The sequence below is a fragment of the Prenolepis imparis genome, unplaced genomic scaffold (genome assembly GCF_030444845.1).
Source record: "Prenolepis imparis isolate NDT839.2.m4 unplaced genomic scaffold, iyPreImpa1.0 SCAF_9, whole genome shotgun sequence".
Classification (NCBI taxonomy): Eukaryota; Metazoa; Arthropoda; class Insecta; order Hymenoptera; family Formicidae; genus Prenolepis; species Prenolepis imparis.
In genome coordinates, this window is record NW_028141167.1 from 5,808,887 (window position 1) to 5,823,722 (window position 14,836).

General features: G+C 39.5%; 1 protein-coding gene across 7 annotated transcripts in view; it reads right to left on the reverse strand.

Annotated features, from left to right (window-relative positions):
• LOC145940315 (opioid-binding protein/cell adhesion molecule homolog) overlaps positions 1–14,836 on the reverse strand; it is a 240,318-nt gene that overhangs the window by 62,267 nt on the left and 163,215 nt on the right. For all 7 annotated transcript variants that reach the window (XM_083045266.1, XM_083045264.1, XM_083045268.1 and 4 more), the window contains one exon: positions 12,062–14,532. In XM_083045266.1, the coding sequence (XP_082901392.1) occupies positions 12,062–12,128 (67 nt within the window). In that variant the 5' untranslated portion in view covers positions 12,129–14,532. The remainder of the gene's footprint in view (positions 1–12,061; positions 14,533–14,836) is intronic.

The window sequence follows — 14,836 nt, forward strand, 5'->3', positions numbered from 1 at the left end:
CTGCTCAAGATTAATTAATCGCGAAGAGTTCTTAGTTTCGGCACACAACTATGTATATATATATGTGTGTGTATGTGTATGTGAGGTCCAGACTGTCGCGTGTTGAAATAGCGGGCCGGCATTAAATTTAATCGCGTTTAACTTCGCGACCTGGTGGACGAGCGCGCTTCGCCCGGCCAAACTTCCGGGAAACAATGAACTTTGCGTGCAGAATGCTCGCGGCAATGCAGGACTTTCGACGTATCACTCTTAACGTATTCTACACCATCGAGATCGTAGATCGCGTAGATCTTGAGAAAACCACGATCCTCGTCGGCCGCGATCATCACCGATCATCGATCCGAATTTAGAGCGGTACACGCGTCGTGTGTTGGAGCGGTCGTTCCAGTTAGAACGGAGGAAATCGTTAGTCTATTAAGATTTCACAATGCAGGACGGCGTTTCCATCCGTTGCCACCGACCGCAGCAGTAAGCCTGTGCAAGTTTCTGGCAAGACGCGGAGTCAGCGTACGTTTATGACGGTGGTGTTGCAGATGGCCGACTCTGGACCGACGTGCATCGGAAAGCCATTAAGTCCATACGCCGCGGATATTGATTTGTGATAAATCGAATTGCACTAGTGAAACCCAGAGCGCCGGTCGGCGTCTAATTACATAACGTATAATTAATCGGTTATTTAGCGTCGATTGTGCCTTCAACTAACTAGCTATTCCTGTCGATCCCGGTAATATCCGGTTCTTAACGTCACATGAAGATATATATATGTAAAAGTGTATTTTTGAAGCGCTCATTTAAATTCAATTTGATCATATACAAAGATATAAAAGACAATACCGTAAATGCATCAAGTGTTGACGCAGACCGTGACATGTATTTTTGTTCGAGAGTATACTCAAGGTCTAAACATCTCTTGCACACGCTTCTCATGAGGAGGAGTCGAATTACGTTTTGTCTGAAAGTGGAATCGACTTGAACATTCCGACATCGGATCTCACTGTCCAGAGTATCCGAATCGACTCCCGCTGTCGTTCAAGAAAATGGCTTGACCGTTAGGAAACGCCTCGCCCTGCTACCTAAAGCAATTGGAGTAAGCCCTCTTTTCATCGGGATGATACTACCAAGGTGTAGCCAACTCGGAGCGGACTCAGTAGACCAAATACAATACGAAGCTCAAGAAAGAGAAAGAGTTTTTTTCCGTGCCATTACAGAGCCCGCGATTCCAATACCACGACAATAGAGAATTACGCGTTTTCTATCCACTTCGTATAATATCACCTCTCGGGTCTCATACGTCTATATAAAAATATTTCTCAGCCGATATCCGATCTAAGATTTTTCCATACTGTATATAGGAGGAACTGCTACACATCTTCACATTTCTAACTCGTTTAACCGCGACAAACTTACCAGACACATGTATCTTATTCGCGCCTCGTATACGTATAAGACGTGACAAACGACCGAAATGACAGTCGACCTTCGAAGTTTCGCAGTTTATAATACCCCCACGAGATAAACTTCTACGTCCTTGTTATACGCTTTTGTTAGCTGCCATGATGGATAAATTTAAATATATAAATTTTGACAAGCAAAGTATGTGCGACATTTTTTCTCAGAATTTTTCAAATAAAAATGAGCGTAATTAAGATATATTCCGTGGAAATATAATTATCTATATATTATCATTCTCTTTGTCTCTCTCTCACTCTGTCTGCTATTATAATTAATTAATAATATTGATTAATTTTGTTCACAGTTTGTATCAACGTAATCTCGCTTTATTGCTGAACTTCGACGTATTCGAAGAATTTGGATTAAATCTCTTAGTATCCACGATCTGGTATCCCTTAGGAGACGTTTCGTTCGGCCAAGGATAATCAGAAGGACTCCCTCTTTCACGTAAACGATATTCGGGTCTCTTTCCGCTTTCAATGATAGCGTCAGGTGATGCTCCAGATATAAACGAGACTTTTGCCTTCAGCAGTTTTCATGTGGATAGGTTCTCTATTTTAACTTCCAACAATTAAGATTATATCTACAGATTATCTCAGCCAAAAATCATATCTAAAGACTGCAAGTTATATTAATTTTTTTATAAAAATACGGATTTTCATAAGAAACAAAATTTATCACGAGAAATTGTATATATAAATGTGTGTACAAAATTAACAAATTATTAAATAAACTTGAAGTTTTCAAATTCTTTACCTTTTATGAAATAATTATTTTTCTCGATAGTGTCTTCACATGACACTCTATAAAGGCATAGAAACACAATATTCTTTTTTTTTATTGTGTATTTATCAAAGCAACGAATTCTCACAATATGACGAAAATACGCAAAATTCCGGCGCGAATGTCTGCCGCAGAAAATATTCGTCACTGATTGCTACGAGGACCAAAGCGAGAGTCGACGGTGTGTATCTGCGATTTTCCCCGCGGGTATAGCTCGTTCATGCGCATCGTCACATCGACGTTCTCCTCTATGCTGCTCTCAGCACGTCACGTCTTTCGTACTATTCCGAAAAATGTTGGCGATCGAAAGGTTTATCGAGAAACTATTAACCTCCCGGGGATAGGACCGAAGATCCTTGACGCCACTGTACCGACAACGTGACACTCGCGCTTGCTCTATTGTCGCTCTATTGTCAACCCGCTATCATCGCGCTATCACCGGACTATCAACTTTTCATTGTCGCCAAGTTATTCCCGATTATTATTTCCGATTCGTTGCGCAATGTTTCTACGTATAAAACGACTTTATTTTTATATTATCACAATAATATTACGTAATAATTATAAATCAAGGATTTATGTCATTGAAAAAAATGATTTAAAAGATAAAATTTTGTTTGGAGGATGTTTCTGCTAGGAGAAATAATAACGCGAATATCACGAATTGGACAATTGGATTGAAGGATCAATGATGCGAACGTACGTGACATGCATGCTCAGCTTCAATAATGCAAAGCAAACGAGATTATGAAATCTTCGATGAAATCCGCGAAAGCAAGAATCGAGCGTTCGCTTCGATACTATATTATATTTGCTCTTGCTAAGAGAAAGAACGAAGTTTCTTCTCTCTCGTCATGAACCAGTTTCGAATCGCTGGCGCATGAAAATCAGGACGCGTATATTCGTTTCCGGAAACCCACTCTGAGTTCTTTAGTTCGTCTTATTTTTCCCCCCATCTTTCAGGAGAAAGTTTCCGTTTCTATCGTGAGCCCTCTCTATACTTTGATGTGTTTCAAGAAAGACTAAAAGATACATCGCAAAGTTTATATTGCCCTTAAATAAAAATATTTTTTGCGATGCTCTCATAGAATTATCTCCCTTTCGCGCTATTTTTATTTTATTTTTATTTTTAAAAAAATTTTAAGCAGTTATATTATAGATAAAATCTTAATTAAAAATTACGTAGAAATAATTGTATCCGAACTTTCAGATCTGCCAAATAATATTTATTAATAATATTTATTATTTCACACACACATTTATTAAAATTGTTTCGTTAAAGTCGCTTTGTTTAAGAAAATGTTTCTCGAGTGTTACGATTTTTGTGTCCTATAAAAAGCATTAACGCTGCAAATCGAGAACTGTTTGTTTAACATGCTGTTTAACGTTAGAGCGATTGGTACTTATTGAAGTTGGAGCAAATAAAACAGCTCGTTACTTCTGCACACAATAAAGTGCTAAGAGCTTCAACACACCAGCGTATTTAATTCATCCACTCGAACTCTTTAAATAATCGATGGGGTTTTCAATGACCTTGCGACATATGTCGATTCCGGGCTGGTCCCGGCAAAATACACAAGTTTCCTGAACTGCAGTAAAGTGCACAACAACGAGAGTTAACACGTAAACAAGTGACGCGTTCAAAATTAAATATTTTATGTAAGCGCTGCGATTAACTTTCTCTCTCTCTCTCTCTCCTTCAATAAAGTGCTTGCCACCATCTGATTGAGAGAATAATTAAACTTGCAAAAAACGATAATAAATTCGTTTGTACCTTGACAAAAGAGAGTGTAAATGACAATTTCATTATAAAATTATTAGAATTGTAACAAAAATATTATATATAGAAAATTCAGATTTTGATTGATAAAATTATAGCTTAGCTACGAATAAAATTGTGTTGAAAAAATATAAATAATTGCTAAATATAAATCTTGAAAGAGACTTAAAAATTAAAGTGGATAAATATTGATTTTTCATAGATATATTTATATATTTTTTATCCTGTATATAAAATCTCTCTCCGTAAATGCAGTTGAATGTTTAGTTTATTCGGGATAGTTTCAGCTTGTTGCAAGATATGTGAGCGTGTTTACAACGCGAAGACAAATATTCTTTTGCAGCGTTAAAGCGTACTCTAGTAAAGGAATCAAACAAATCCAAGAGGTTACGACTTGTTTCTCGCCATAGCGAGTGCGCAAGCAAGAGGAATCTGTGCGTACGGAAATCTGTGAAAGCTCAACTTCCGCGTGCTCGGAGAAAAGTTCGATGCATTGTATAGGATAGAACTGCAGTAAAGGCTGGGCTAAAGCTGACGTCTCGGGTCTGGATGCATGTACGAAACAGGAAAGCGTACAAGTGGAGAGGAGTTAGAGAGATTCCTGGAGAGCCAGGAAGGAGGGAAGGGGAGGCAGGCAACAAAGAAACCGGGTTCCACCTAGAGGTCGGCACGCGACGCACGCTAAACGCATATCTACGCAGGTGTTTCGCGAGTTCGCCATGCCGGCCTTAGCAACGATTTGCGGCTTTCGAATGTGAAATGCGTAATACGATTGCGAACGAAGAACGAAACGTTTCGAACGAAACTTCCTTCAATAGCAGCTGCGTTCCCGACCGAAAAATACAATTCGAGAAACGCGCCCCGAGATTTTTCACTAAAATAGGATAAAAACTTTCGTGATCTTGAATTCTCTCTCTAGTGTCTGTCATATAGGACAAAAAAACTTAAAACTTAAAACTTTTCTTCTTTTAAAGTAATAAATTTACATTTACAATTAATAAAGTAATAAATTTAATTTCAATTTAAATTAAACATTGATTATTATATTATTATATAATTTAAAAGTTCCCTCCCCATAAAATAATTTCCTTTTATTTCTTTCACTTTTTAAAATAATTAATTGAAACCAAAAAAGAGGTTCATTATTGGTAATAACTACATTGAGAAATATAAGTTTAAGTTAAATTAATTAATTTTTCGACAAAAAATTAATTTTTAAATTAAATTAAATTAAATTTATATGTCATATAAAAAAATTTAAATCATATTATATTAATCTCAATTTTTGACATAAAATTTTTGATACTCTGGTATTTGTTATGCATAACTTTTCTTCATGAATTAGAAATAAACTAAACTTTTTACTAAAAATGTCAATTTACCTAAATTCTACCTATAAATAAAGTTATTTTCTCTCATTATATTTTAAAACAAACTGTAATTTGCTACTATAGCTAATCACAAATTGTAATAATCTCCATAATTTATTAGCTTTAAATAATTGACGCGATTTAAAAGAGGTAAAATCCAGAAGCGCTTTCCACTCATTACGTCCGGACTTCGATGTTCTGACAGAAACATCGACTCTGTCACGTTTTATAAGCACTGCCCTCCACTCTGATATATACAGAATGCCGTACGCATATCTTGCTTCGTCTTTTCACCCGCCCTATCCGGCATAGATTCACATCGCGCGATCGCATGAATAAAATAGGGCGACAGGTGCGTGTAGGCGACAGCACGCGACGCTTCGAGAGGGTGGCACGACACGAGTTCTAGAGCAATGGACACGCGAACGAACGACTGTCAATAGAGTAGTACGATACTTGAAGATTAACCGTGGGGAATGTAAAGAGATTAACAGAATAATCGACACGCGGAATTGATTTCCGATCTATGAAATATCGTGCAACAAGAATTTGAAAGAAAACACGACTTACAGAATATGCCAAGCGTATAATAACTATAAAAAATGTAATTGAAATATACAAAAAAATATAAAATTAAATTGAAATATAATGAATAAGATGATATGAAAAATTTTTTATATAAATTGCTTTTTAAAGGATTAAAGAAACTATTAATCTCATTTTCTATAAAAAAAATCTGTTATCGTTCCATCATTAGATTATAATTATAATCGAATCATCCAGACAATAAACGATCAAATTATTTTCATTTTTAGCCACATCATCTATCCTCAATTTGTCATTATATGCCATTATGTTCTAGACAGATATTCTTGAAAGCGCTGAACAATCGTATGTCTTTACACTATTCTATTTTCTGATCAGCTACAACGAGCTTTACACAGGCAACGATAATACATTGTCCCAATGATCAGCCACGTAACAATATTTACATAGAGAAAACGTACAGTATCAAAGACAATCGAGTATCGGGTCAAGGAATCCGCATGTGGAGCGACACTGTGTCGCAAGCACATTGTATACTCGGACGCCGACGAGGGTATAAATAATCGAGGAAGGGCTTCACGGAAATCTGACGCCGCCCTATTTTCCCTCATTTCTCGATTGAGGTAAACTCGCGACAAGGACAGTTAATAACCGTGCTAACCAGCGACTTAATCATTTACGAGCGAACGAAGAGACGACGGAGAAATGAACTTTTCGCGGAAATCGCAATAGTATAGGTATATGTACGTATCGGACGTAAACGAGGCGGGAAGCTAAAAGGATTCAGATCGCGTGCCGGACGGAATTAATTACGCAACTTCGATCCAAACGGTCCAGGTCGCCGTCGTTACGGGACGTGCACTTTTATGCGGCCCACGGGAGACCAGCGTTGCTCCTCGCTAACTGCTGACACGTGGCGCATTAATATCGGCGTCAAAACGCCGTATTCGCGCGAGTTTTCCTTTCCCCGGCTTTTTCAACCGGCGCGTTCGGAATACGATATACATTGGTTTACGGAATTGATAAGAAATAAATGTCTCCGGAAATTCCTCGGGAAGCATTTCGACGGATAGGTGAGCGCATCCGACGCATCTCCGCTCTCCGATTTTAATCTTTCACAAGGCCAAACTTGTGCCGAGAGATCGGGCACTTGAGAGAGAGAGAGAGTATAGGGCGGATATATATTCGCTGTATTTATTCTTATAAGTTCTCGACAGACGCAAATCCATAATTCAGCAGCCGACAATCAGAAAGACGAGCCACTGCTGGCTCGAGACGCGGTTGAGGAACATTTATTTTGAAGCGCTGTCAGAACCCGCCGTTTCTCTCTTCTCCCTTGATTCATCGGCAGCGAGAGAACCCGAGACTCTCAGCTTGGAATATTTATGCCAGACGGATTCCGAGGATCGTACGTTTGAACAGATATCGGAAGGAGGGAGGGAGATGGAAATACGTACAAGATACGTCGCGAGTCGAACAGCCAGTATAAATGACCGCATGAAACTTTTAAGAAGGGATACACCCTGTCTCTCTCTCTGCTCTCTTGTAGATTAGAAGAAACTACCGCCACCCGGCATTTGAATACGGATCTATAGTCGCGATACGCGCCCGAGACTTTGCCCTAAGTAACGATGCCATTACTGCCAGTGATACTATACTAGGGGAGGAAAGAAACCTTGTTTGTCTTATACGAGATTTCATCCGAAAGACTTGCAAATTTCAACGTATATATAATTCTCCTATCATCAAAAAACCATGTTTCCCCAAATTTGACAGCACACATCGACTTCCACAGAACATCGACAGTTTTGAGAAAAAGAAAATAGTCGTCTTGACATTTTTCGATATATACGCGCGCGTCCTTTTTCCTCCCCTGCGGTTGAATATCTAATCGGAGGAGTCGAATTCGGTCGGGAAATCACGATGCCAACTAATTGCTAATAACCGGCGAGCAAATATTACTTCAATCATGGTTCCTCGATAACATCGTTAAAGCCCGGCGACTGCTGATTGCGCGACGCGAGAGCGAGTAGTAGAAACGCACCGATATCGCGAGCGCTAGCGCGATTGGCTTATGACGGATGAATTGAATTGCCGAAAATAACTGGATAAAAAGATTTCGCCGGGGCCGAGTCCGCGCGAGCCGAGTCGCGACCGCATCGATTCTATCGCGCCGGCGTTCTATACCGCCGGAAATCCCTTTTCCGCCGTACGCGACGTCGCGAATTGATAACCGATAATAATTCGGCCAAAAGCCCGCTCAGCAATTCCGCGTTCTCTCCTCGCTCCTTCTCCCTCGCCCTCGATCTCTCTTGCTCCCGTTGTGTTTGCCGTCCCTTTGATCGCGCGGTCCGCCTGCTCTAGCTAAAACGATCTCTCCTATTCGGGATTATAGCGCCACATGTACTATGCACTTCGCTGTGAACTGCATACGGCTTTGAGCCAGAAGCGACACAATAAACGGACGCAACGGGCGGTATCGAGCTGCAGGCTACGGCTCGTCATGTAGTTATGCGCTGCCGTGAGAACCTGTTACTTTACGACGCTTGGATATAATTTCTAATAGTGTGTGTCACGTAAACAATCGTAATCTATATTCCTGCGACGAGGACGTAGTACGGCAAGTTGGACGCGCCATGCATGCAATATCGCGCGCGATGCAAGCAGATATCAACGATGTAAACAGCTAATGCCAAACTATTAGCCAACTTTGTGAGAGAACGCTGTTAGAGAGCGGATTCATTTAAATCAGCGCGATATATCCGCAGATTTTCTCTCCCCGTGTCATTTCTATCTATATGCGGATAATTTAAAACTTTCGTGTTGTGTAAATGAAAATTAATGTTCCCAATTAACGTAATTAATATTAATATTTCCTGACCGAGAATTTATACAAGTATGTGTCGTATAAATAATTCAATTGTATCCGACATGCAATTTTCAACGTGCAAAAATGAAAGCAAAGGTCGTGAAAATTTTATATAAACCACCGGACACCGGCGCGCGTTGTACATTGTTGCTCTAAATATATTCATAAAGAGCATCATCATCATCGTGCGATATTTGGAAGACCTGCGGACATTGTGTCCCGTTTCATCGTCGAATGCGTACGCTGATGTGAAAGTGATATGATTTTACCGTGATTTCATTTCGGCCGGTAACCACGTCGCGTTGTTACGTTTGTAGGTCGAAAGAGAGATAATTTAACAACGGCACGCGGTAGAAAATTCAATTACGCGTCCATGGTAATTTCACTGGCTCGCATATCATTACGGATTTTGACGTAGAGATAATCTTTGTTTCTCTCTCTCTCTCTCTCTCTCTTTCTCGATGTAATCCGTCGGATTCGTATCTCATTATGGATTTCACTAGCATGATAAAAATTATTACGGCGTGTTTATAACCATGCAGGAACGCGGTGCAAAATGATAAGCAGCGTAGAGAATTTAAACGTTTGTAACAATTATAAAATAGTCACCGGTTTTGTTTAAATGCCGCGACAAAACATAAGCTTCTCGTGCCAGGTTCATATATATGGGCTTAAATAATACATTTATGTTTTTACAGCGCGTACGAGTCCTTTATATATGATAGTTTGAATAACCGATGAATATACTTTTCAAAATTATGCGAATCTCTATAAATAATCTAATAAAATTAATATTTTATTAATATTTAATAAATTAATACTTATTTCATACATATATGTAAATATGAAAATATGTGGTTGTATTCGATTTTCTAAAAATTATAAAATAATTATATTTTATTATAGAAACATTTAATAATCAAGATCGCATAAGATAAAACGGATAGAAAATTAAAGTTTCCATGTAAAGGATATCGATACTTTCGAACGTGGAGCTCGATTTATATTCGTGCAAATATTAACAGTTTGGAGCGCGCACCTTAGACAGCGATTGTGTGCCAATTAATTTCGCAGTGGCAGCGCGATCGCGACAACGATAATTTCTTTTATTATCATGCTTGCAGCGCTAGCACAATAGCGCGTTATATTTGGCGTGTATTATCGCGTGCGCGGATAATAGAATCCGAGCGCGCCAACAATCGCGATCGTCGCACAATAGCATAAATCCCCCAGCTTTTCGATTAAAATCCAAATGGCTTGTGGTCGTCGATCGAGAAAAAAAAACCCAAAAAATTGGAGAGAGAAAGAGAGAGAGAGAGAGAAGAAGAAAACCCCCATCGTCCTAAACACTCGTCGCGTTTGCTCATGTATACATGCAGTGGGTGGACGATGTGCTCGGATGCATGCCGATGCAACTCGCGTTTTCACAATACCGACGTAAAGAAATAGATTTTCCGCCTAACGAGACGGAAACTAACAAATACCGCAGGGTAGGTGAGGTCGTGCGTGGTCATGGCACGCTGCCAACCGTACATGATAAAACACATCCGGTTTTTTTATTTTCACATTCTTTCCTTTTTTTATGTATACCCACATATAAAACGGAGAACGGACGCACCGAGCGGAATCTTTTTCGTTCGCTGTTCGTTACACGCGCACACTCGTCGTTCACGTAACACGGCGACGACGACAGAGGAATCCCCGGCGAAAAGGTTGCGAAAAAATATGTTTGCGTTTCAACCGGTTCTCTCTCGTCTCTCTGCGCTCGTCGGCCGAAAGCAATACGTTACGACGGTAATTTGAAAAATTTTCGTCGACCGACGAGAGAGCGCGGCGCAGCGCGACGCGGAACGACGCAGTAATATTGTATTTTTCCTCGTTTACCAACGACGAAAGCAATGTGTCGCGCGTGCACTTTGAAAAATTCGCCCATCATTTTACATATATAGAACTTTGCAAACTTAAAATTGATATATTCATAATAATATATGATAATATATAATTGTTTTGGTTTCCAAGTATTGCAAAAATAATTAAATTGATAATATGTATTGCAAAGAGAGAGAGAGCTTATTTAATCACGCACGCTAAAATAAATTGCCAATAGCTGTTTTTAATCGCTGCTCTTAATCGATTAATGAAAGAAGAAATACGACTGAAAAAGAAAGAGGATGAGAGAGTGCACGTGACGCTACCGGGGACAATCGCATTCTGTTAAAACGATTCATCGGCTTGACGCGAGTTGCACGACATTTTTCTCGATATACGCGGATATTTTTATGCACGGCTATGCACGCTCTTTACACGCACGCGTTTTGTAGTACGTATCTGTGTTGGTATGATAAATATAATTCCAACGTATATTCCGATTCACGATCTTTTATTATGTACCTACATATATTGTTCTCTGCAAAACAAATACAAGGATCTCTGTACCGAGGGTGCTTATAAAAATTCAAAAAGTTATGTGAACCCATTGCCGCTATTATGCAAAACCATCAAAGAGACGGGTTTTGTTCAGAAAATAAAACTCGGTCTTCACCCGGGATGAAACGTATCCCCAGATGATATACCCCAATGCACGCTCTAATTTACTGGACTTTCAGTTTTGTTATTGCGCGAACACGCGCGCGGTTGGCAACCTAGTTTTTTTTTTCGGGCGAGTACAATGGTCTAAAAAAAAGTCTTAAAATAATGGGCACGCTGTTCATTGTGAAAAATAGTGTTTGCTTTTTCTACAATATCTTGAATTTGCTACGTCGGCCGGTGACCTATTTCACCCTCTTGTCGACTTATATTATAAGTCTATATAATGTACAATGCCTTCACATCGCGCTCCATTAATCACGGGTTTCAATATTAACGCGATAAAAATTAGCAACCGGAGAACGCTATTTATATAACGACGAGAATTCCCGATAATTGACATCACGTAACATGTTGACGTTGTTACTTTCAAGCAGATTTGTAACAACTTGTCTTTCATAAATTTTATATTATAAATACGTTTCAAACATCTATCTTGAAAAATACAAGATTTCAAACTTTTAAGACTTTTCTTCGTTGTTATATCCTTTTTTACGATCGATTCTTCAACTGATCATAAAACGATTTATGTTTCATAAAAATGGATTCACGATTGAGAGATGCGATTAAGCGACAGGTGACATAAAAAATCTCGCGCAGCTCAATCGTCTCTGATTCTCGTCAAAAAAAGAACCAATGCAATAATAACGAATATAAAAATAGGACGGCACTCACCGGTCTGATGCGAGAGGAACGTTATCAGCAGCATGGCGCGCAGCCATCCTCCTCGATGATCCTTCATGCTGGGTATTTCTCCAAGTGATATTCGGCCGGCTCTGTTCTCACTCTCCTCCGGCGAATAACGACGACGGCGATGACGACGAAACCGATCTCGTTGTGCACTCGCGTCGATTTTACTGACAGTTACTCACTACAGCATCCCGGCACTGAACAACATCCGCAAACGACATACACGTCACCGTCATTCTCTCGTCAGCCAATCGCACCACTCGTTCGTCGTCGCGCGATATATCACATGACGGCTCCGATAAGGTTTGCCATTTGCCCCGCGGCGACAATCGTCGACTGTCGATCGATTATCGTTTTTTTCAGTGATAACTACCCGCGATCGCGACCACGCGCGCGAGCTTTTCGATCGCGGATGTTCTTTTGAAACAACTCCTCGATAGCGCCGGCGCGATGCTCTTTTTTGCAGAGAGATAGTCTTTCTATATGATACCCCTCTCTCTCGTAGAATATTCCAATGAATCGACAAATCTATCAATGCCCGAATGCTTTGATAACGACTGTGATACTCTTACGTCGACGAATAACAACTGTCTTTCCAATTTTCTTTCTACACAATATGTACGGAAACTTTTTTCTTCAAGATGACTAAATTGGAGATGTTTTTTTCCAACTTCTCTTTATTAAGATTTTCTTCCTGTAGTAATGCGCACTATCGTGCTCGTGAAAGACGAGTCCAATTTTCACACGTGCGTTGATGCTCTAGTGCTCAAATCACAAAACGATGTCATCGTAAGTGCATCGCCGGAATCTAATTTACTCGCTTTACCACGTACGAGTTTGTGACACGCGGTTGACGATTACTGTCAGTTTAACGAAGCACACACGGCACTACCCGCATTCTGGTTCGTCCAGAATTGTCGAAACACGCGAAAGGAGATTGACTTTTTCGGATCTAAAGCGGCTTCGAGAACCCCGTCGTATTTTTTTCGTTCGTTTATCTCCGCGATTTTAAAAACTCTTGTATATCCGCGAAAGAATTCTTCGCAGCTTTGTAAAAAAAAACTTGTGTAACTTTGTTACTTCGATAAATAATTAGAGCTATCGTAGATATTTACTCGCTGCACGTTTCTATTTTCAAAGTTAGAGATGACTCTTTTGACTTTTCTAAACTCACATTCAAAAAATTAATTATCGCGAGTCTTGCACTTTAGACGCCTTTGTATCTGAACTATTACGTGATTTATTATTATAATTGCTCATATGCCACGATTTATATGTTCTGACACGTATGCACGAGTTCTGTTTGACATTGGCGTTTCAATATGGAAAGTCGCTTTTTTTTTATTTCACGTTGAACAATGAATTTTCTGAATGACGTTTCGTCACACGTTAAACAACACGTTAAACAACACGATTTTGAAAAAAAGCACCGACAAATATTTGCCAGATCCAACACTATATATTTACTGTTACGCGAATCGTTTCGCAATAACGTTACGTTAAAAATTGACTTGGTCCGTAAAAAAAAAAAATTAAGGAAATCCGCACTTTCTCGAGCACTCGTGTAGCACGCACGATCACTTATCTCAGACAATACACGTACCTGTTAACCCTCGTCTCTAGTTCGTGTGAAGATCAAGCACTTCAAGTTAACTTCACAAAATCGATGCACACAATACAATGTCCGTGTTGTAATTCACGTTGTAAGACGTTGTTTCGAGATTCTCTCAGCATCAAGGATGATCCAGCGCTTTTTGCTTCACACCCCGGAACATCGACCGACCCGATAGAATTGCATTATTTATCAGACACTGCTGCGTGCCTCGCGTGAAGTTTTACGACCCGGCATTATCGATTGTCCGAACTACTGGCCCACGTAGACGCTTTAATTCACCGACGAGAACATCGTTTACGAAATCTCTACGCCGCGATAATCGACCTTTCAAAAATTGCCAAGACATAGAATAAATCTGTCCTCAGCAGGCGATCCTTTGATCATCCGGGATTAATTTGGCGGTTTTCTTTCTCACAATTTTTTCTTCTTTAACGGATCCGTTATCATGCGTATAAAATCACAATTTTCGATTTTCACAGATTTATGAATCACGCGTGATTGCAGCAGATTTCGTGCGCGACGTTGAATCTAGTACGCGAAGTTTGAAGCTCTTCAAGGGGCTCACGTCGATGATTTAATTGATCTAAGATGAAGACAAGAGTTTACTCGGATTTTAGGCGGCCTTCTAATCCTGTTTCAAGGAACCTTCGTCTTCGGCTGGCAGCGTGTCATCGCATCCCTTTCCATAGGCTGCGCTCCATTAACGCGAAGCGGTGATGAGCATTAACAGCCGGTTAATCTTGGCTCTTCAATCTCATAAAATTTCTTCGCTATTCAGATTCCACCCCGGATGATCCGTTATCGTCCCGGAAAAGGATAGCTTTTTTGTATCTGTAGCGTCCTGCAAGATAAAGAAAAGGTCGCTTGTATATGCACAATTGATTAAATTCGATCGATTAGTTATTTATAGAGCAATTATTATTTTTATTTTTTTATATTAACATGTGTGTGTAAACGTATTTTTTTTATTTATATAAACAACCAATGAAAAGCAGGCGAATAATTTTATAATCACGAACTGATAAAATTGTAAAAATTATTTAAAACAATCATGTTTAAATCAAAGTCGAAAATTACAATTAAACAAATTATTTAGCGAAAATTCAGAGTTTGTGGAAACGAATTTATGGGTCGATGGCAATCCT